Here is a 21,876-nt window from a genome sequence, read left to right on the forward strand (position 1 = left end):
ACGACTCCTCGTCCGGTCCCCGTAATTGAAACATGAGCTTCCCAATCGGTAAAGGACTATTTCAACACCCTGACAATTCCCGCCATACTAATATACAGCGGGTCGCATCATTGACGACCAAGGGCGAGCAAAGTTGGCGTTGTGGTGGGGCCCTGGCACAGCAGCATTACTATAGACTCAACTCATACGGTCTAGATTTCCGCCTTTCCCTACTCAGTACCTTCATACCACGGCAAATTGAATTACATGTTGTTACAAGAACAAAGCGGGAGAGAACCCATGTCGGGCATGATGGAATCGTTTCTTATCCCACCGGAGAGCCTCGAGCAGCTTCTCCTGGCCCATCTGCCCACATCCCTGACCCTGCTCCGCAAAGTGCAGTACCTCCGCCGCAAGGCGACCTCCGGGGCCAACAAGTTTCCCCAGATACTGTTGGCATCAGACGGCGCGACGACCATTGGCGACGGCAGTGCGCCGCTGCACACCCCAGGCTCGTTCACCGTAGCCTACATCAACACTACGGTCGCTCAGAGCACGGCCATGTACCTGTACTCGACCCTCCAAGACTGCCAGGACGAGCCCGAGGCCAGCGCCGTCGCGGAAACGGAGCGGCAGCTGGAGCTCATCCTGCAGGGCCTAATCAGTCTGCGACATGCGATGCAGGAGGAGGACACGCAGACGAGAATTCCGACTTCTGTAGTTCTGGGCAGCTTGCATTCGCGCATACGGGGCCTGTGGGAAGCGACGGGTCGCATCTCACCGCGACCAACCGGCCTGTACGATAAGTGGATTTTCGACGTTGACAGAGTTCCCCATCTAGATGAGGAGCTTCCTGAAGGCATGGTATGGGGTTCCGGAAGCCCACAGGACTGCCGAGTTGTGGCCTCCCGGACCGACATCCCGCGGCCCGTGTACGTCAACTGGCGCGACTCAGCATGTCCGTTTCAAACTAACGCGCAGTTGTCATTTTGCAGTGAATATCTTGTCCAGATGCCGAATCTCTTCATCAAGCTTCTGGATGGCACGCCCGTTGCTTGGGCCTTTCTAGGTCAGGGCTTTCCACACGGGGGGGGGGGTTGTATGGGGGCCTATAACTGACAAGCCGCTATAGACACGGTTGGGTCCTTGATCTCGGTGCACTGCGAGGTACGTCTGTAGTCGTATCCCGCTACCCGTGGTGCATATTAATATTGAATCATTTCATCAGGAGCCCTTCAGGAACAGGGGACTGGCCAGAAAAATTAGCTCCAGGGTTCTGCGGGAAAAGGTCTTTTGGTTTGGCCCTGGCGGTCTGAGTTCCGCCGACGTTGCCCCGGACAATACCGCGAGCCGCGCAATGTGTAAGAGTCTGAATGGGTACCCTACGTATTCCGTATCATGGTTTGTATTTCTCACAATTATGTCGATTTTTTTTCTTCTTCTTTTCACTGCGAATCTGACACATGGCAGGGTGACGTTGGACCTGAGCAGCTCGGTGCTACGACCTACCACAAGTATGGGTTAGGGTAGCCGAGCAAAACTCAAAATCAAGCGGCCAAGATGGACATGGGTGTAAGTTAGAGACGGCGGGGAATTTCCTATATTCCGATAAAATTACACTAAAATTGTAAATGAGGCCCGCTCTTATGCTTGGAATACCTTGTTGAGATGTGATTCGCAAGCATCCAGGCTCTCGCTAACAAACGCAATATACATATCCGGCCGCACGACTACATGGAACACATCGTCTGCCTTGGCCCAGAACGCAGTATACGTATTATCAACGCCTGCAATCGCAGACGCTCCCTCGGGCAAAACAGAGTACCTAGTGACGGGATAGCCCGAAAGCTTGGCGGCCTCCGTCTTGCCGACAGACAGCAGTAGGTATTTCCCGTAGCTCACTTCCGAGTACAGACGTCTCTCCTCCTCCTCCTCCTCACCCGAGGAGAGCGGTTTGATCACCATGTCCGGGCACCGAAATCCTGCTTTCCAGATCCCGTGCTCCGACTGCTGGACCAGAGGCGAGCCGCAGGCTTCGTACGAGACGCCCATGCCGGTGATGTAGCCCGCATTCTTTTCAATGGTGCCTACATAGGTCTTTGCCTCACGCACGGTATCACGCACGAGCGCGGCCGCGACATCAATGACGCCCTGGGCCGTGCTGCGCCGTTCCGTATCATAGCTGAGCAGTAACCTGCGGGCGGCCTCCTTGTCCATTTCGGGCTGGTTGACAACCATGGCGAGTCGCCAGGCAAGATTGAAGGCGTCTGCAATGCCAGTGTTCAGTCCTTGCCCGCCATTGACGGAGTGCACGTGTGCTGCGTCGCCTCCGAGGAAAATGCGGCCAGCGCCATCCCTGGACAGAAACGTCGAGGCAATTCTTTCCTTGACTGTTACAACATCTTTAGTATACGCATGTTCAAAAGGGCGCGCAGTATTCGCAGTGTGGATGCTCACCGTCAAATGTGCTGTACCATTCCGTCTTGGTGAACTCGACCTTATGGGGAGCCATGTGGTCCTTGATGGACTGCTGCGCCAGCTCGAGCGAAACCTCTCCTTCGAGCAGCACGTAGAAGCGGCACAGATCGCGCTCGCGTGGGATCCACGACACACGGGACTGGCCGTTGAGCTGAAACGTGATAATCTCAGGGCAGCGCGGGAAGTCGGTGTCAATGTACGTGTCCAGCACGGCCCACAGCATCTCCGGTTTCGTGCCGGTAAAGGTAGCGCCAATGGCCTTGCGGACCATCGACCTCGCTCCGTCGGCGCCAAGAGCGTACTTGCTGCGGATCGTGCGACCCTGGCTCGTCACGACGTTGACGCCGTCCTCGTCTTCGCTGATCGAGACGACTTGCTCGTTGTAATGCACGTCGTCGCCCAACTTGTCGGCCAGCATCTTCTCAATGACTGGCTGGCCGAGCATGAGGAAATTCCGGTGCAGCGTGTGCTCGAGGCTCACCCACCACTGGTTCTGCCTCGACTTGAACTCCCCATCCCCAAATGTTGAGCTGGCTGTAGATGATGATTAGCTTGCTGAAGTGGAAAAGCCAGCCGGCGATTTTGGTGCCCTACTGTTGCACGTAATTCCTTGGGGCAACAACTCGCCGAGAAGATTGGCAACCTCGAGATACTGCTGCGTTCTCGCATTCATAGCATCCGCGCGACCCAAATCCAGGCTTGCGGGCTTGGCATCTGAAAACATCTTAGTTCAACTTTTTCTACACTCGCTCTTCTACATGAGACGACTTACCCACGACGTAGACCGAAACACCGAGCCTTTTCAACAACAACGCTGTTGCGAGGCCAGTTGGCCCTCCTGATTCGAGTTAGATGATAGCACTTGATAGGATTTAAAGAGAGGCGTACCGCCGCAGATTGCAACATCAACGACTGTGTGAGAAGTTTCTTCAATGATGGAAGGCATGACGGATGTTTTTCGGGGGAGATGGAGAAGTGATGTGTAGAGTTGAATCTCAAGTTGCGCTCAAAGCTGTTTTTGAATGAGCAAGTGTACATGTCAACTCAACATCCGATATAGAGCCATGACCAAGTCTCATGTAAAAAAAAGTTGCGTGTCTATTAACGAGGCCCTCATAATAGTATTGTAAGCACTTCAGCCACGTAACAAGTTGTTGCCAGTGTCCCACTCGACGCTAGGTTTTGTCATGCAAGAAAATGCTTGGCTCTGAGAAGTCTGTGCTCGGCCATCCCACCACCCTGGTCACATCAGGCAAGTCGGTTTACAAAAGGTGCAAGGGGGGCAGACCAGTGAATCCTTGATCTGCAGCAAAATGGTACCGGAAATTAAACGTGGCCTGCTATTGGTGGTTTCGGGTGCCCGTTACTGCCCACTGACCGGTGAAGCAATGAAAATAAGCTTGTATGCAATCGCAGCACATCCTTTGCAACCCGCATAATTCATGCATTTTTCCCGAATCATGTTCATCCCTCCAATTCGCATCATTTTTAGAAAGGTTAATTGGGGTACACAGGCCGCGCTCGCTCGTCGGCCTTTTGCGGCGCGGCGCGGTGATTCGTACCGCGGCCGAGACGAACCAGGGTCTTTTTCTTGCCGACTTGTGATGCCGCCATTGTCAACCGGATCGTGGCGCAATAAGCTCAAGTTGGCCTTGAAATCCACGACCCACATGCTACTTACTACCAACACTTTTTCTTTTTTTTTCTTTTTTTTTTTTTTTCTCTTTTGGACAAGTTCCAACAAAAACGCCGCGGGTTAGGGTTAATTCAGGGACAAGTAGGTCTCGGGTCAGGGTTCCGATTTAGGGATAGTAAAATGGCAATAGCTTGATTTTGTTGAAAGGGTTGAAAGTATCAGGTTCTTATTAATATACTATGAACAAGAGCTTTGACGCCACAATTGGGTTCTTCTCGCTATGCTCCGTACAGGTGCGCCTGCCCCCTTTACCAGCACCAGCGAGTTGTGAATCGCCAGAGTGTGGCATCTTCATTTTGATCTATTATCCGTACTTGTTTCTAGTTCTGACAGCCCGGTTTTCACGGGCACCGGCGAATCCCATAGGCCGTATTGGTGGCTTTAGAGTGACTTTAGTGTAAAGTTAGCGCAATACAAGACAGGCCAAACCACCTACTTGGAGAGAAACTAGCACAGCTACGCATTGACTAGGTAACCATGACTTTTGGCGGACGACTAAAAAGCTCGAAGCCTGATCCTTGCTGCGTCTCCTGTTACATGGTGAGTGCCGACTTGGCCCAGAACTTCTCTCTGAAATTGGGGGGTCCAATGGGGAATCAGCTTTCAAATCGCAACAAATCACGCCGAACAAGAGACCTTTTAACATGATTTGGCTGAGAAATCCGTCCATTTTCTCTCCATGTACTCCGTAGCGCGCGCGAGTCGGGTGTTTGAGACAAGTTGCGTAAGTGGTGGGTAGTTTGCATATCTTCCGGTCCTGGTTGACATGACCCAGTTCCATTCCCACTATACGCGGAGTGGCGATATAATTTTCATCGGTCAATACTCTGTAAACAAATCTGCAGCTATAGGTCAAGGATGAATTAACTACCAGATGCGTCAGCTGGGGGCTTGGTAGTGGCTTTCGCGTGGAGACATACCGGGGCATATCCGCATCTGTCTGTCCCCTGCGGCCATCCCGCCTTCCTATTTTGAACAGGTGGAATGCTTGGATGCTTTGTGAGGCGCCAGCTGACTCTGCATTCACTTAGTATTGCGTCTTGAGTGGCCAGTTGCATCAGGCAACATCGATTTTTCTTCCTTTTGAGGCTATTCGAGACACCCACTGTATATATAACTACCTGTCCCAACTGTCCTTCATCATTCGCATCTTTGTCGAGCAAGCAGCGCAGTGTTTCAAAGCCTCAGCATCTTACAATCTTACAGCTTCTCTCCTAATGGCCGCCACCACCACCTTGGACTCGGTTTTCCAAGCCCCAACCTCTCCTCCTCAGACACCCCCAAAGATGGCCGTCGACGAAGAGGAAGTCTCGTCCCTGGCGGCAAAGTTCCCGGTCTTCTCTTCAGCCTCACCCATCAATGCCGAACTTGACAGTGCATCACTCGAAACTGCAGCCAAGGTTCTTCAGATCATTGACCGCTATCGCCTGCGTAGAACCTCGGAGACAACTACAAAAGCTGACGAGGGCGCACTCAAGTTCCTGGCGCTCATTTACAGCCATGTTAAAGCCGGGGATGCGATTCCCATGTGCCTTCCCGCATTCCCCTTCAAGTCCCCCAATTCGGTTTCCAAGGTGCTTGGCAAGCTACCCGACAGGGCTGAAGAGCTGGCACTCTCTCACCTGAATGGACTTTGCGCCGCTATTGAGCGCGTCTACGCCCCTGGCGCAAAACTCACCATCATCTCGGACGGTCTGGTATATAACGGTACGCACGCCTGCGTTGCTATTGCGCGTCTTGCCCTCACTGATGCTAATCTCGCTTTTAGATCTGCTCGGAGTCGCGGACAAGGATGTCTGGGCATACGGAGAGTCGCTACGACAGCTCGCCGTGGACCAGGAATTCACAAATATCAAATTTTGCCGCTTATGCGATCTCGTATCCATCTCTATCCCAGACGAGCTTGATGAGATTACTTATGTTTCCAACGCGACCAACTTCCGCCGTGCTTTATTGAACACATTTAGCCGCCCTGACTGGGACTGGAAAGAGGTCAGCCAGAGCGAGGACGTTTGCCTCACATACAGAGGCTACATCAAGTTTCTCGAGACAGATCTGGCACATGTCTACCCAGTTGGAGAGACCCGTTCCAAGACCAAATTCAAGCGCGGCATCGAAACCATTGCCCGCGAAATGATGGCTCGTGGCGAAGTGAGTATTTTTCATGCAACTAAGACTACTGCCAGTGCTAATCTTGCCTCAGGCCTTCGCAAATGCCGTCCGCAAGCGATATAGCGACTATGTGCGTCTGTCTATTCACCCCTCCACGGGTGCCACGAAGCTTTCTATCGGCCTTCTTCCAACGACCTCCAGGTTCACCACGCCATGGCACTGCAGTGTCGCGTACATGATGGATGGAACTGTTCAAAGCGGAATGCGATCTGACCTTGAGAAAGACGACAAGCTTGAATTGGTATATGAAAACGGTAGACCGAGCTACTTCCGAGAAAAGTCCGACATCTTTTCTTGGGCAGAGGATAAAGGTGGCATTGACTGCAAACCCATCTACCCGTCAGGTTGGATGATCACGCCAAAGAACGGAAAGAAGGCACTCTCTATGCGCGATGTCGATGCGAAGAAGGTTCGGTCCCTCGCCGAGCACAACTCACCAGTCATCATTCGAGGCTTCGCACAGACTATCAATCGCGAGCTGTATCTGGAGAAAGCCCATCAACTCGGTAACCCAGTCCCGTGGAAGTTTGGGCTGGTCCTCGAGGTCAAGGATCAAGGCGCCAACACTGCTGGGCTGAACAACGTTTTGTCTGCCGAATGGATGCCCTACCACTATGACGGACTCTTCAAGACGGCCAAGCAGGTCAATGAGAAGGGCGAGGAAGTCGTTATCTCGACGCCGCCGAAATTCCAATTCTTCATCGGTGCAAGCACCTCTCCCAAAGACACGGGATTTACCTTGTTCTCGTCCTCCACCACGTTCTTCAGATACTTGCCCTCCTGGGTCAACATTGAGGAACTCAAGAAGAAGACCTGGTCCGTATCGACATCGTCTTTTGACGCGACTACCATAAAAGGTCTGCCACTGGTAGTATCACACCCAGAGACAGGCAAGCCTTGCCTGCGGTTCCACGAACCATGGCCCGAGACGAAGACGAAATTCGATGCGACCAACGTGGCCATCGAGGGTCTGTCTGCCGAGGAAAGCGCAAAACTATGCGAGGCCATTACCGAAACTCTGCATGACCGTCGAGTCGCCTACTATCACGCCTGGGAAAAGGGTGACGTCGTCATCAACGACAACGTCTTGGCGATGCACACCCGCAGTGACTTTACGGCTGGTTGTGATCGAGAATTGTGGCGCATTCACTTTGATTAGGGGAATACCATGTACTTTATCTTCAGAGCATAGCAAATTGGATATTTGGAAAGATGCGTGCATTTGTTTATAGACCGTCTATAGAAATCGAATTTTACCTGTTTCATGTCGCCACATTCACCAGCTTAGAGCCACCTAGTTTGTGGTAACTCGCTTTGTACTGAGGTGGGCAAGATTTGTTATGATACAAGAAATATAAACTTGACAAGTTTAATCTTTATAGATTCAATGTTACCTTGGGTTTTCTTTATAATACAGATTGTTTATCAATCAGAAGGCGCTTCTTTTAATTCATAAGACAATTATGGATGTGAGGCCAAGTACTGACTGAGAACCTGACTAACAGAAGCGGCGGAGGCTAGACGAATGACTTGAATAATACTAAATACAGCATCAACAATATGATATAAAATATATCTTTATTCAAGGGAAAAAAAAGTTTTCCTTGATACAATTTTTTCTTGTTAAAAATAAACCCTTCATGTCAGACCTGGAAAGGTCGGAAGTATCACCTAGCTGGAGGCCAAAGGTGACTGGTAGCACGTCGGTACTGGCGAGCGTCTGTTCTCTGACCATGCCAATGCTTGGTCAACAGGATCGCAGCTCTACAGGTGCTTCACTTTGCACAGTATGTAACCAAAAGTAGCGAATAAATTGTTCATTCTTGTAGTCTGGTAGTAACGAGAACTATTCCAAGTAGTAGTGGTTGATTATCACGTGCTGGCAGCGAGGATTAGCTACTGATTCGCAAATGGAATAATAGTCTTGGAAAAGAAAATAACACAAGAATTTCCCAGTTTAATTTGAAAGATTTATGAAAAAGTACATCTTACTTTTTATGAGATACTTTTATAATAGCAATCATGTCTTGTCGTACCATGTCATCTCTTTAATTGCATGCGCAGTTAAGCTTCACCATCTCCGTACAAGCCCCATTTCAATCGTGATACTGCGCAGCCGGGTTGCAGTGAACCCAACTTCCGCATCAGGGTAACAAACGCGCAACACGCAGAACTTTGGCCGCAAAAAAAGGAAGCCGAAATGCCTCAATAAACTTCAATGACGCTGGGCATTTGCTAACAAGAACACCAAACCATGTCTACCTTTGGAGGCATCGTGTCCGAGTTGCCAGAAATTCGAAGTAAGCCCTGCTCACGCACCATCCATCACTCCGCCTCCCAGCGCGCGCGCATTCATTGATCATTCTCGCTTCAGTTGATTTTTTCCGCCGGGTGCAAGGCTTCTCTCCGCCGTTGGCATGCTTTCTCAGCCATGTCCACAGCGATCACCTTGCTGGTCTGGACACGCTGCGCTCACCATTGTGAGGAGGATATCGTGGCCTCGCCAGCCCGGCCCGGCTTCCCCCCCAAGTGCAAACAGCAAGCTAACGCGAACCCAGCGTCTACTGTTCCGCCGCAACGCGCGAGATATTGCTGAGACTAGAGCGATACCCGTGCCGCATCAATTATGCCAAGGGTGTCCTGGAAGCGAGGCAGCAAACATACAAGCATTTAGGCAGCCTGCTAGTGAGCCGGCCCGAGGGTTCTGGGGTTCCCCCGGTGGTTCGGAAGAAAGATTGCTAACCGTCGCAGAAACCAATCCCACTAGAGGCGCCGACAATGTTGGAGCTGGCACCCGATTTGAAGATGCAGGTTACCCTTTTCGATGCAAACCACTGCCCGGGAGCAGTCATGTTCTGTGGGTTACATGTGAACGAGAAGCTGCTTTTGCGCAGGGAGTCTGACTTTGTCTCCACGGCAGTGATTGAGCGCAACGGTACCGCAATCTTGTATACAGGTGACATGCGAAGCGAGCCATGGTTTGTAAACTCAATCGCGAGGCACCCGACTTTGATTGAGTATACTTCGGGCATCCGCAGACTGAACAAAATCTACCTGGACACGTCCTTCACAGAGCATGTCCCTTTTCAGACCAAAAGCGAAGGCATCGCAGAGCTACTGCGAAAAGTGGCGTTATATCCGCCCGACACGGTGTTTTATTTTCAAACTTGGACTTATGGCTACGAGGAAGTCTGGCTCGCTCTGTCCAAAGCTTTACAATCTCCGGTTGTTTTTTTTTGCATTTCCTCTGTCGCTTCCAGCTACCAAATTGCTAACTCTCGCAGGTACATGTGGACGAGTACAAGATGAGAATATATTCGTCCTTGTCAGGTAAATCCGGCGATTCCCGCTTTGCGTCGCTGACGGGCTACATGTGCGGGAATGCGTGGCACCCAGGTTGCTTGACGCTGGACGAGAATGTTCGCCTGCACAGCTGCGAGAAGGGTAACCTGTGCTCTGTCGCCAGTCGCCCAAATGTGGTCAAGATACAGCCGGTTGTGGCCCATTTAGTAGACGGGACAGATATTGCGGAAGCCGGGGTAGGCGGAGGAGGAAACGACCTTCAGCGGGACGCTGAGCTGGGTTCTTTGTCGCCCCAAGATATCCATGCACTTCAAGAACTGTACGTCTCTCCTCCATATATATATATATATATATTATTGCTCTTTACAGACCGGGGACTCAATACTGACTCATCACGACTTAGTCTGAAAGACGTTGATCAAAGCAACGACAGTTTCCTCGAACCCCTACTTCAGAGCATGCTCTCGGGACGCGACATGACGCTCGGGTCGACAATGGATCTTTTCGGGGAGCAGCTCACTACGAGCATAAGCAGACTAAAAAGCATACTGGCTCGGGATCGTCGTGCCTGCGGCGGCTCTGGGAGCACAACGCCCACAGCTACCGGCCTGCCGCGCCTGATCCGCTTCCCGTACGCGCGGCACTCCTCCTACGAGGAGCTCTGCCACTTTGTCGACGCGTTCAAGCCGCTCGACGTGTGGCCATGCACGGAGGATGCCCGGCAGTGGCGGCACAACGGTAACATTTTACCCGATAGCCCCCCCCCGGTCCTTTTTTTGCTCTCGACACTGACTCGGCTTACCAGGCTATTCCATCGCCTCGTACTTTGGAGACTTTTGCTCCGGGACCGACTTTGCATACGACAAGATGGTGCTGGCGGCGTACCCGGAGCAGCCGCTCCCGCAGGACGACGACGGCGCGCACGACACGCAGACATCCGGCAAGGCGTCTGTGGATGCCGGAGAACGACCGTCGTCGCCTGTGCGCAGCTCGCCAACCTGCAACACGGGCCCGGATGCTTCTTCCATCGATGCAGTGACTGGCCCAGATCCGGAGAGGGCCCGAGCCGAGACGGCAGCAGACGAGGATGAGTCGCAGCATAGCGTGGCGTCGCGCGTCACGGTGACGGACTCGGCAGTCCGGTGGGCGGCCTACAATCGCGCTCTAGATGGTCTCTACGACGGCGATTGGGGCGAACTGCCATTGCTCTCAACCACCGACCATCACAGTAAATTAGAAGACGAGCTATAATGTTCCAAGGGAGGGAGAGAAAAAAAAAACGCTAATCCTTTTTGTCTATTCCCCGCGACATAAAACAGACGCTACAGTCTACAGTGTATATACATGAAATTGGCCCCTTTTTGAGTCTTGTGTTTCCTCTACAGCGTTGTGCCAAACCCCAGCCCGAAAGAGGCGTCGCCGCCCAAAAAGAGCCCACCCACGGTCGCCTTCTCCTTCTCCTTGATCAGCTTGGCCATGTCGACGCGACCGCCCGCGATGTACCGTTCGCTCACGCCGAGGTTGACGCGACGGGCAAGGTCATCGCGCAGCTGGGCGCGCAGCGCGCCCATCTCGGCCTTGCTCAGCGCGGCGGCCTCCTTGTCTTTGCGCTTGCGGCCGCCGCCCCGACCGCCCCGGAACGCTCCCGCAGACGCCCCGGCGTCGAACTCGTCCGAGTCGTACTCGACGCCGAGCTCGTCGGCGGCGCCGCGCAGCCACGAGTCTTCGCTGTGTGCCTTCTCCTTGGCGAGCACCGCGTCGGCGAGCTTCTTGGCCATGTCGGCGCGCGGCTTGAGCCGTGCCGTGACCTTCTTGTCCAGCGGCAGCGTCTCGATGATGTGCTCACGTTTGCTGCTGCCGCCACCGCTGCGCGCGGCGTGCACCTTGCCCGCCAGGCGCCGCGTCGGGAGCACCTCGTCCGGCGCGCAGAGCATGACGCTGACGCCGACGCGCGCGGCGCGCGCCGTGCGCCCGGACCGGTGCACGTAGGTGTCGGCGGTGCGCGGCACGTGGTAGTGTACGACCAGGTCCACTTCCTTGATGTCAAGACCGCGAGCGGCGACATCGGTGGCGACGAGGACGGAACCCTTGGTGGCGGTGAAGCGCTCCAGGGAGCGCAGGCGTGCTTTCTGGGCCATTTGCGAGTGTAGCGGTTGGGCCGCGATGTTCAGGTTTTGCAGGAAGGGGGCGATCCGTCGGACAGCAGAGATGGAGTTTGTGAAGACGAGGGTTCGTCGGCCAGGGTTGAGAATCAAGACAGAGTAGAGGTATAGATCCTTCAGACGGGTTAGATGTGAGCGATTATGCATGTAGTATGGGGTGATTGGACTTACCTTTTCCATAGCACCACACTCGATTAGTCCCTCTCGAAGACCCTCGGCCATTTGGCTAACAGGGTTGACGTCGATAAACTTGGGCTGTCCGCGGAATTTCAAGCACTTCATCAGATATGCCATCTTTTCCTCGTCAGATCCCTGCGCGCTCGGGCGCTTCTTACCCGCCAATTTGGTCTGCAGGTCCTTGTCAAACGTGGCCGAAAAGACGAGCGTCTGTCTGGGAGTGCGGGGGTGGTCATCTTCGTCCCCATCCCCGTCTTCTTCTTCCTCGCCGTCGTCGGTACCGGCCTCCGGATCGCGACGGTCTAGCGCACCAATGATGAGCTCCGCCTCCTTGAACTGGCCGACTTTGAACAGCCTGTCCGCCTCGTCGACGACGAGGAAGTGGATGTTGTTAAACTCGCTCTGTAGCTTCATGTCGCCGTCGAGCACCTCCCACAGGCGGCCGGGCGTGCCAATGACAATGTCCGCCTTCTGCAGCTGGCGCTGCTGCTTCTGTATGCTCAGCCCACCCGTCACCACGCACACGTACGGCGCCGTCGTTGGCAGCCCGTCGCACAGTGCCTTGATGTGGTCGCCAATCTGCTTGGCCAGCTCGCGCGTGGGGCTCAGGATGACCGCCGTGGGACCCTTGCGCTCGACCTCGTCGTCATCGTCGTCGCCGCCGCCGTGCAACTCCAACCACCGTTCGACAATCGGGATGCCAAAGGCTAATGTCTTGCCAGAGCCAGTCTGCGCTTTGCCAATAACATCGGCGCCGGAAGTGATGTGCGGGATCGATTGTTCCTGGATCGCGGTCGGGTTGGCAAAGCCCAGCTTGCCGATGGCCGAGACGGTGGCTGGGGAGAGGTTCAGCGCAACCCAGTTTTTCAGGTCCAAACCACTGTCGTCGTCGTCATCATTCGCATTCATCAGCGCCCCGAATGAGTTTGCTTGTGCGCTGCCTTTCGTTTTCCCGCCTATTTGTACCTCGAGCTTGCGATCTTGATCATTTGGCGCCGCCGATTTCTTGGTCTTTTTCTCCGGTTTCTTCTTCACTTCTTGTGTTCTTTGTTGTTGTTTTGGCGCTTTGGTAGTATTTGTTTCGTCGGTTTTTGTGGTTACTGGCTCGTCGTTGTCGTCGTCATGTTTGTCGTCGCCGAAACCTTCGAACACCTCACCATCGTCACCGTCGTCTTCTTGGTCCTTGGCTACCGCTGCTTTACCTGCCGGCGTGTCTGCTACAAAAAAGGATACACGGTCGCCTTCCTTGATGACATCGACACCCTCTATAACTTCTAACCCTCCAAATTCTTCACCAAATGTTTGCCATGCCAATGAACCTGCATCCTCGACACGGTGGCGGGCGACACTAGCCTTGCCACCTTTGCTGCGCTTCGCTTTCGGTCCAACGGCAGATTGTTGCTTGCGTTTCCGGCTTGGCGGAGCCATTTTTTTGGTTTATTTCTTCTTTGTGTGTCTTTCTGAATGCGAACGCCGAGCAAGACACAATTTGTTTGGCGTACGGTATGGACTGTGACGTACCACGCTGAATGGTATTTTTTTTTCTTTTGCGCCGTCTTGAAGCTGGCAAAAAGTTCGATCAAGGTGGGCCACAATTTTTCTTCCAGAGCTGTCGGCGTGGTCGGTGCCACTTTCGCCGATCCACCGACATGCATGCTCAGAGCCGTCTAAGTGTGGCCACAGACTGACAAACTCGTCCGGTAAATCAGCGTCTCAGTTTCGGGAAATATTCCAATATTTATTTACTAGGGCTTTGTACTGTGAAGAAGCCGTTGGCATCGCACCATCGTTGCCTGCCTGTGTTAATCGACCAGCAGGTCTCTATTACTACCAGTTACGACATGTGAAAACACCAAGAAATTGGTTACAACAAGGAAAATTAGTGTGAATTTTAGATCTCATTTTGAGACAAAATTGTACAGACATGTTGCGCCGTCCAGGCTTGAAAGCAACCAAGCAAATGTCCCCTTTTAACAATTATCATCATAATACAGATTCTCAGCTACATCCGTTATACCCTCGTCTAAATTCTCCCTCGTACGTCACCAACAGTTGAGAGGCGTGCTCTGTTCTAATGGGGACCACCGCCTCTGGCTCTCTTGGCTCCTGCTGCAGCTTCAGAGTCGCCTCTGGGTCGCTTCGTTCCAGGCTGGAAGTCCGAGGCGCCTGGATTCAGGTTGCCACGCCCGCCACGGGCACCGCCGCGTCCGCCACGGCCTGCTACTGGCGCGCCACCCTCCTGACTGCCGCTGGCATTGCGCTGGCCAGGATGCACATAGGGTCCTCCACGGCCGCGACCACCACCGCGGGGCATAGGAATACCAGACCGTTGCGGCCCTTGGTTCTGCGGTGGCTGTGGAATGCTGCTAGGGACTGGCGCTGCTTGGGTTGCCGCGGGAGTTGCCGCGGGGGCTGCCACAGAAGTTGTCGCCGGAGCTGCTTTTTCATTCTCCGTTTTCACGGCAAATGGGTTGGGTATTGTCGACGCAGCTGCGTTGGTGTTCGTAGAAGCTGCGAAGGGGTTACCAGCAGGTCCCGTGGCATTTGCTGCGGGGGTCGCGGGAGTGGCGGGCAGCTTCGCTGGAGCAGGCAGCGGCTTCGCTGGAGTGCCCTTTGGCGTTCCAGCATTAGCCGCTGATGGTGGGGGGGGCTGCGTGGTCTTTGCAATCTCCCATACTTCAACGACCGGCTTCTGCGGCGTTTCATTTGCTGCTGCCTCGACGACACCAAGCTTAGCGTTCGCGGCGCGGAGCTTATTATCAGCCATGTTGATGCGCAAGGTCGATTTCTTAGACTCCATGAGCTGGGCTTGCTCACGCGCGGCCGCAATCTTCGCGTCGACTTCTGTCTTCATCTTGCTCTCAAACTCTGATTTCAGCTTTGCGTTTTCATTGTCAACACGTTTTCTTATGTTCGAAGCAATGATGTTCTTAGCGGTGACATTGGTAGACAGGAACTGGCGGATGCCCGCATCATCGAGTTGCGAAAGATCGGAAGCGTTGCCGCTCGCACCTGGAGTGGCAGGTACAGAAGAAGCCCCGGCCTTGGCGGGGGTTGCAGGTGGCTCTGCACCAGCGGAGTCGCCAGCCGGCTTGCCGTTCTCGGCCTGCCAAATGAGTTTCTCCTGTTCAAAACGGAGCTGCATATCTTCATCCTTCTTTTTGAACTCAGCCTCCATCTTGGATCGGGTCTCCTTAAGCTTGTTATTGAGTGTATCTTTCATCCTATCGCATCGTTCTCGGATAGTCTGTTGCATCTTAGCCTCGATCTCACTCGCTTTGGTTTCGAACTCGGAGGCCTTGGCCTCTGCAGCTGTGATTCTGGCTTGCAGAGTCTTTCTCTCCTCGTCCGACAAGCTTGGCACGGTAGGTGCAGGTTCCGCGGTGCTACTGGTTACTTCGCCACCTTCTTCCAACTTCTTGCGGGCGCCGTCTCTTTCCGTGATAGCGGCCTGGAGCTCTGAACGTAGCTCACTCAGCTGCTGTTCGACACTGAGCTTCTGGGCGTTGACAGACTCCAACTCCTTTTGAGCACTGGCAAGACTTTCTTCGAGCTTCGCCACCACTTCAGCCGAGGCAGAGGTATCACCACCCATCTCAACTGATGCCGTGCCTCCTTGGTTGCCTTCGGCTTGTGACTGCTGTCGCAGCTGCTCGAGCTGTTGGTGGAATTCTTCGAGCTGCTTCTCCAGCGCTGTCTGCTGGCTTTTGCTGTCTTCTGCCTGCTTCTTAGCAGCTTCCAGATCCGCAGTAGTAGCGCTGAGCTCCTCTTGGAGGCTATTCGCGCGCTGAACAGCGTCGTTCTTCTCACCAGTAATCCGCTTGGATCTGTCCTTGAACTGCTCGGCAATCTTGGAGCGGGTAGTTTGCCAGTTATTCCGCTCGGCTTCGAGAGCAGCCTCCAGCTCGACGACCTTGGCCTCCAGTGGTTGAGAGCCTTCCTTGAGTTGAGTGCACTCCGTCTGCAGATCAGAGATGGTCTTTTTCAGTTGTTCCATTTCTGCAGGGTCGACGCGGCCGTACTTGGTCAAAATACCCTCGGTGCGCTTCTGCCATCTATCACGGTCTTCGTGGATCTGCTTGATCTCGTCCTCGAGGAAAGATTTTTGAGTAATAAGGTTCTCGATTGCCGCTTCAAGGGGTTGGACCTTGGTTTCCATCTCTTGAATTTTGGCGTTGCGCTCAGAAAGCTGATCCTTGAGGTGAGTGTTTTCGCTTCGAAGGGCCATGCTGCTCTCACGATACAGGTTCAACTCATTGAGCTTCTCCATTAAGCTCTGGTGAGTCATGGAGGATCGATCACTTTGAGTAGCATGCGAACGTTCTTGATCAAGCTTGAGTCGCGTTTCATCAAGTTGGCTCTGCACGTACTCGACCTGCTGGTGCAGACGCTTTGATTCCTGCGTCTTCAGGTCGTATTGAACCTCAAGAATCTCCTTTTCACGACGAAGATAGCTGTTCAGTTCTCGAAGGCCCTCCATAGCATCTGTGGCACCAGCTACACCAGCCTCGTCCTCGATTCCATTTCCTCCACGACTCTGCTGTAAAGCATTAACCTGTGTAGTTAGGCCCTCCAGTTGCTGATGTAGGAGTCTGTTCTGCGCGTTAACGTCTTCACGTCTAGTTTTGAGCTCGGCCATCTCTTGCTCGAGCTGCAGTCGTCTGTCATCCCAAGACGATTCACTCTGCGCAAGCGTAACCTTGGCTGAGTCAGCTTCAGCACGCAGAGTCGCCGATTCGCTCTTGAGCTCGTTGTAATCATTTCGGAGCTGCTGAACAAGCTTGGCAGCATCAGCATGTTTGACCAGTTCCTGCTCATAGTCTTGTTGGGCGCGTGTTGCGATGTCAGCCTGCGCCCGAAGATCCTGTTGATGGAAGCGCGCAGCTTCAAGGTGTCTGGCGCTGTCCTCCTTCAGGCGTGAAATTTCTTCTTCCAGGATTGCCTTCTCATCCTCGGACTTGCGAGCTACTTCGCCCTGTGAGTCGCGCAATGAAGAGAGCTCGGTGTTGGATCGTGACAGTTCGCTAGACATGTCATCGACGCGTTGTCCGAGCTCTTTTACCCTGGCCTCCTTCTCCTCGATCAGTGACTCCATCTCGATCCTGTACTGATCTTGGGAGGCACGCAGGTCCTCCAGAGCATCTTCATTACTTTGGCTTAACTCGCGATACTGCTCGGCTTGAGTCTTGGCATTTTCAAGCTGCGTGTTGGCAAGCGCAAGATCACGGCGCAGTTCCGCAACATCATTAGTGAGCGTTTGAACCTGCGCTTCAAGCTCTTGCTGATACTCCGATGATTCAGCGGCGCCAGATCCGGGTGTTGGGCGAGGCGCTAGGCGGCCGGCACGCTCTTCCGCGTTGCGCAGTTCCACTGTGAGCTCGTTCACGCGAGCCTGCAGATGGTCCTTGGTAGTCTTCACACTGATGTGCTCTTCGCGGATTTGGCCGAGGCTAGTCATCAGCTCATCGATACGCTTTTGGGCCTCGCGCGCCTCGTATTCTTTTCTTTGCTGAAGATTTTTGCTGTCTTCAGTAGCTTGGGCGAGTTTGCGCTGAACATCAGTAAGCTCCTGCTCCTGCTGTTCGATCTTTGCCTGCGCTTTCCTACGCGACTCAGATTCCGAAATATTACGTTCGTTTTCGATAGACTGCTGAGTTGCGAGCAAGTTTCCGAGTCTGTTCTTCTCCTCAATGAGAATTTCGTTGTCTTTGCTCATGCGATCTTGAATGTCCTTCCAAAGCTTCTTTTCAGCTTTGAGGTTCGCAGTTTCATTGCGAACACTGTCAAGAAGACCCTTCGCATCAATGAGCTCTTCCGCCACCTGTTGAGTGCGGATGTCCTGCTTAGCTGCAGTTTCGGACAGGATTCTGCTACGCTTCTGCAGTTCCTGATTTTCGGCCTGGAGGGCGGCGTAGTTGCCCTGGAGCATCTCTCGACGCTCAGACTCCAAGCGAGCCTCACCTTGCAATTTGATTCGCTCAGTCTGTAAGCTGTTGCGTTCCGCAGAGAGCGAATCAATCTGGTGGCGAAGGTCCTTGCGGACGCCATCCTGAGCCTCACGGAAGCTATCGTACTCGGCTTGAAGTTTTCGCAGGGCCTCGCTGAGAGTCTCGGTTTGCTCCCCAGACTCTATACTCGCGAGAGGTAGGCGGCCATCTAGTGAGTTGCGCATCATGGACACGTCGTCTCCGCCAGAAGTTCTCTGCTGAAGCAGACGACGGAACATGTCTCGCTCAGCCTTGTAGCTTTCCAGAGTCGTCTTTATCGACTTGGATTCTTCCGTCATGTGCATTAGCTCTTGTTCAAGCTTCTCCACCTTATCATGGTCCTCTTTGGCCTGGTGCTTGGCGGCCAGGGCCTCTTCGCTTTCAATTTGTTCAGCTAGCTCCCGCGTGATACGGAGCAAGTCTTCGTTCTTAGCCTGCAATGATTGAATATCCTTGAATACGACGAGCTTCTGAGTGATAAATTGGTGTGTATCAGACATGTCGGCGAGAGCTTCCTCGGTGACCTCACCCTTCTCAAGCTGCTTCAGTCGGAACACCTCGTCATCAGTGAGCTGATCAACACCCTTTTCGAGAGCATAGGCGTTGAAAACTAGCATCTGTATCTGTGTGCCGAGATCACGAAGTTGGGTGCGAAGAATCTTGTTTTCTGACTGAGACGTATTCAGCGCGCCCTCTGCCTTTCTCGCAGCCTTTCGAGCTGCATCACGCTCTTCAAAGCTCTGCTGCGAGAGCTCCGACATACGAGCGATCTCGTTGCGCAGCATCTCAGACTCAGACTGGAGCTCCTGGATTTCAGGGGCCTTGGCTTCCAGTGCAGCGATCATACCGTCAAGCTCCTCCGCCATCTGCTGCGTCCGGCGCCGCTCACTAGCGAGCTGACCCTTGACCTGGAAGAGCTGGTCAATAGCCTGCGTAGCGGTGATGGTAGTCTTGTTGCGAACTGATCCTGGTGTTGCAAACGGCGATGCTCCGCGGGCGAACGCGCCACCATTCGCGCGTGGTGTTTGAGGAGCAGAACCAGGAGGAGGTGCATGGTCCAGACGGACTTGAGCCTCGTCAAGCTCGCCTTCAAGTTGGCGAATGCGCTCTTCAAAGTCTGCTCCAGCTTGCTTCTCCTGCTCAAGCTCGGTACGTACGCGGCGCAATTCGTTCTCATAGTTGTCTTTGAGGCGTTCCTTTTCGGCATCTAGCTCACGTACACGGTCCTGGTGCTTGTGGCTGAGTTGTTCAGACATGTCGACCAGACGGCGTTGATCCTCCAACTCAGACTTATAGCTGTCGACAGTCGCTGCGAAAGATTCTTCCTGTCTCTGTATCCTCACCAAAGTATCGTCTACCTTTGTTTGCAAGCTTGAGAGACGATCTCGGAGCTGCTTTTCCGTTCGCTTGAGAGATTCAACCTGGGAGAGCGCATCTTCACCCTGGCGCTGGAGCTCCGTGATGCGAGCGCCCTTTTCTTTACGGTACTTGAGCGCCTCCTCGCTCTTGGTCTTGAGCTCGTTCTCTAGCCATTCGCCGGTGCGGCGGGCGTGATCGAGCTGCTGCTGGATCGACTCTTCGCGGTACTTGGCACTGCTGAGCTGACCCCTGGCATTCTGCTCTGATTGTTGCAGCGCGGTGATTTCCCGCGAAAGTTCGACGTTTCGCTGGTGCTGGTTCGTAAGCTCTTCCGTAATAGTCGCATCACGTTTGTTGTTGGCCTCGATAATTGCCAGATTGGCACGGTTTGACGATTGAAGTGTTTCGATCTTGTCGTTCAGAGCCTTTACATCCGCGTCATGGTCAGAGCTCTTTGACTTCAAGACTTGCAGTTCATTTTCGACAGCTTGTCGCTTCGTTTCTGTATGAGGGTTCTGTTAGTTATGATTTTGGATGCTGGAAAATGTTTCCCTGATCAGGCCTACCCTCTTCTTGGAGTTTTTGTCTGGCCTGTTGCACATCCTTCAAAGCCTGCTCGGAGGTGGATTTGGATGCTTGTGATCTCGACTCGGCACTTCGAACTGCATTCTCGAGCTCAATGTCGGTCTGTAACTTGTCGGCGTAGAGGGTATCATATTCGTGTGCCTTGGATGTTACAGCTTGCAGCAGGATCGCCACGAGATCCACAGTCGGCTCTGTCGTCAACGTCGTCAGGACGGGCTCGTCGATGCCCAAATGACCGGCGAGGTAGCCGACATCGATAGCGGCAGCCGCCATGTCGTCGTGCCTAGATGGTAAACCAGACGAAGCTGCTCATCACCCAGCGGAGACGCGAGCGTTTGCCAGAAACAACCGACGTATCTGCTCGCACACTCTGATCGACAACAATGAAAAAATTAGGCAGCACAAGAGACGGAGTGAATGCGACTGCGATGATGAAATGGCTGAGCGCTACGAAATCGTTGCGGCGCAACAAGCTGGAGAAGGAGAGAAAGGCGCCGAATTTAACACAGAGGTCAAAGTGAGCCTGCCGCGCGCTGGGAGCTCAATAGATTAGGCAGTGCTCCACCAAGAAGCAACAACAACTGGTGGCACAGGAACACCGGCGCACGGGCCAGCCACGGCAAGTAACCGAGAATTAACCGGGCCGGCGACCTACAGCGATGCTACTAACACATATACGCTTCCAAGAGTAACGCAACGGCTTGATGAATCACGAAGTAACACATGTGGGATCCAATAACGGTGAGAACTGCATATTATTGTTTGATGGTCAAGTCGATACCAATCAGACGAGATATTCGACGGCGATCACGAGGAGCCACGTAATTTGCCACCTACTTTGGTATTGTAAATGTAGACGTAACTTGTTGCTTACCCACCCAACCCGAAGCTGTTGTCTTACAAGGCGTTGCGCAGGATTCCATATCGGCTTGCGCACCTCAAGCTTCTGATAGGAGAACTGGATTACTTCATCTATGCTAACAAGTCACTGAATGTTCAATATAGATCCAGGTAGGCAGGCGTAAAAGTGGAGCGAATCAACACGGAGATAGGCCCAAGAAAACAAGTGATGCCATAGTCGTGATAGTGGGTACTTAACGGCTCATTGTAGAATAGAATACAAGTTCTGCATTTTTGTTTAATGTGGCATCATATTTCCCAAAAAGGACAACGTGGGGTCTTGATGATCGCGGAGACAGAGCAGTACGAGATGGCGTCGGGGCTTTGTGGTGATGAGACAGTCGCTTCCCTTGAGATCCGGATCTGGTTGGCATACGTAGCAGAAGTCTGTATTGCAAGGCAAAATGGTCAAGGGGAAAAGGACTGCTATAATTGCGTTCAAAGAACGATGGACTAGTGGTGCTAGAATCATGAGCTTCACAGTGCCGCTGCCGATCGACTTGGCCAAGTTCAAGCAAGCAAGGCCGATGGAATGCCAAAGTTGAGAAACAAGACGAGTGCTATTGCTGTCCATGAGGCTACCTGTGGACACCATGTTGTTTGATGGTGACGAAACGGATAGATCAAGCCAAGTCTGCTGCAAAAGGCTGCCTGACAGAACTGTCAGATCGGATCGAGAGATGGATGGAGAAGTGGAAAGTTGAGGGGGGAACTATGGGGCGAGGCGAGGTCGAAGCCAGCCAGCCAGCCAGCCAGCCAGCCATCATTCCCTGCGCAGGGTCGGACGTTACCTGTTCAACTTGGCCGTACGCGGACCGTCTGATGACAAGAGCAGCCTACTGGTACGTTCCCTCCAGTGAGCTCCCAGAACCCTTGTCGAGGCGGCAGGTTGCCATTTGCTGTGGCTGACGAGTCACCTCGCATCTCTCGTCTCTCAGCCAGCCGCCCAACGAAGCCTCTGCACCGAGCAGACAACAGAGGCCAAGCCGTCGCACCGCCTCCCCGTACAGCCCAAGTTACGCGGCCGCCTCCCGTAAAACCCAAATCCGGATCTGGGAACCCCCTTGGTCTCCTGAGA

General features: G+C 53.4%; 6 protein-coding genes across 6 annotated transcripts; 3 read left to right on the top strand and 3 right to left on the bottom strand.

The window, feature by feature from the left end:
• Positions 1-279: 279 nt before the first annotated feature.
• Positions 280-1,454, top strand: V2A60_005445 (uncharacterized protein; the record flags this gene model as incomplete). Its single annotated transcript, XM_083256757.1, has 5 exons — positions 280-911; positions 975-1,048; positions 1,112-1,146; positions 1,208-1,340; positions 1,450-1,454. The coding sequence occupies 5 exons, from the start codon at positions 280-282 to the stop codon at positions 1,452-1,454; spliced, it is 879 nt and encodes a 292-aa protein (XP_083112883.1).
• A 169-nt stretch (positions 1,455-1,623) lies between these two features.
• Positions 1,624-3,403, bottom strand: V2A60_005446 (FAD binding domain-containing protein; the record flags this gene model as incomplete). Its single annotated transcript, XM_083256758.1, has 5 exons — positions 1,624-2,369; positions 2,437-2,991; positions 3,052-3,171; positions 3,230-3,295; positions 3,346-3,403. The coding sequence occupies 5 exons, from the start codon at positions 3,401-3,403 to the stop codon at positions 1,624-1,626; spliced, it is 1,545 nt and encodes a 514-aa protein (XP_083112884.1).
• A 2,036-nt stretch (positions 3,404-5,439) lies between these two features.
• Positions 5,440-7,484, top strand: V2A60_005447 (Pyoverdine/dityrosine biosynthesis protein-domain-containing protein; the record flags this gene model as incomplete). Its single annotated transcript, XM_083256759.1, has 3 exons — positions 5,440-5,860; positions 5,922-6,304; positions 6,357-7,484. 3 exons carry the CDS (start codon positions 5,440-5,442, stop codon positions 7,482-7,484), a joined length of 1,932 nt encoding a protein of 643 aa, XP_083112885.1.
• Positions 7,485-8,579: 1,095 nt separating this feature from the next.
• Positions 8,580-10,879, top strand: V2A60_005448 (beta-lactamase-like protein; the record flags this gene model as incomplete). Its single annotated transcript, XM_083256760.1, has 7 exons — positions 8,580-8,625; positions 8,700-8,805; positions 8,884-9,010; positions 9,077-9,550; positions 9,610-9,947; positions 10,032-10,366; positions 10,434-10,879. The coding sequence occupies 7 exons, from the start codon at positions 8,580-8,582 to the stop codon at positions 10,877-10,879; spliced, it is 1,872 nt and encodes a 623-aa protein (XP_083112886.1).
• A 128-nt stretch (positions 10,880-11,007) lies between these two features.
• V2A60_005449 (ATP-dependent RNA helicase) lies at positions 11,008-13,395 on the bottom strand (the record flags this gene model as incomplete). The annotated part of the gene is made up of 2 exons (XM_083256761.1): positions 11,008-11,904; positions 11,962-13,395. 2 exons carry the CDS (start codon positions 13,393-13,395, stop codon positions 11,008-11,010), a joined length of 2,331 nt encoding a protein of 776 aa, XP_083112887.1.
• A 643-nt stretch (positions 13,396-14,038) lies between these two features.
• On the bottom strand, positions 14,039-20,171 carry V2A60_005450 (uncharacterized protein; the record flags this gene model as incomplete). The annotated part of the gene is made up of 2 exons (XM_083256762.1): positions 14,039-19,815; positions 19,880-20,171. 2 exons carry the CDS (start codon positions 20,169-20,171, stop codon positions 14,039-14,041), a joined length of 6,069 nt encoding a protein of 2,022 aa, XP_083112888.1.
• Between the last annotated feature and the right edge of the window lie 1,705 nt (positions 20,172-21,876).

Source organism: Cordyceps javanica, chromosome 3 (assembly GCF_051103115.1).
Source record: "Cordyceps javanica chromosome 3, complete sequence".
In the NCBI taxonomy this organism is placed as follows: Eukaryota; Fungi; Ascomycota; class Sordariomycetes; order Hypocreales; family Cordycipitaceae; genus Cordyceps; species Cordyceps javanica.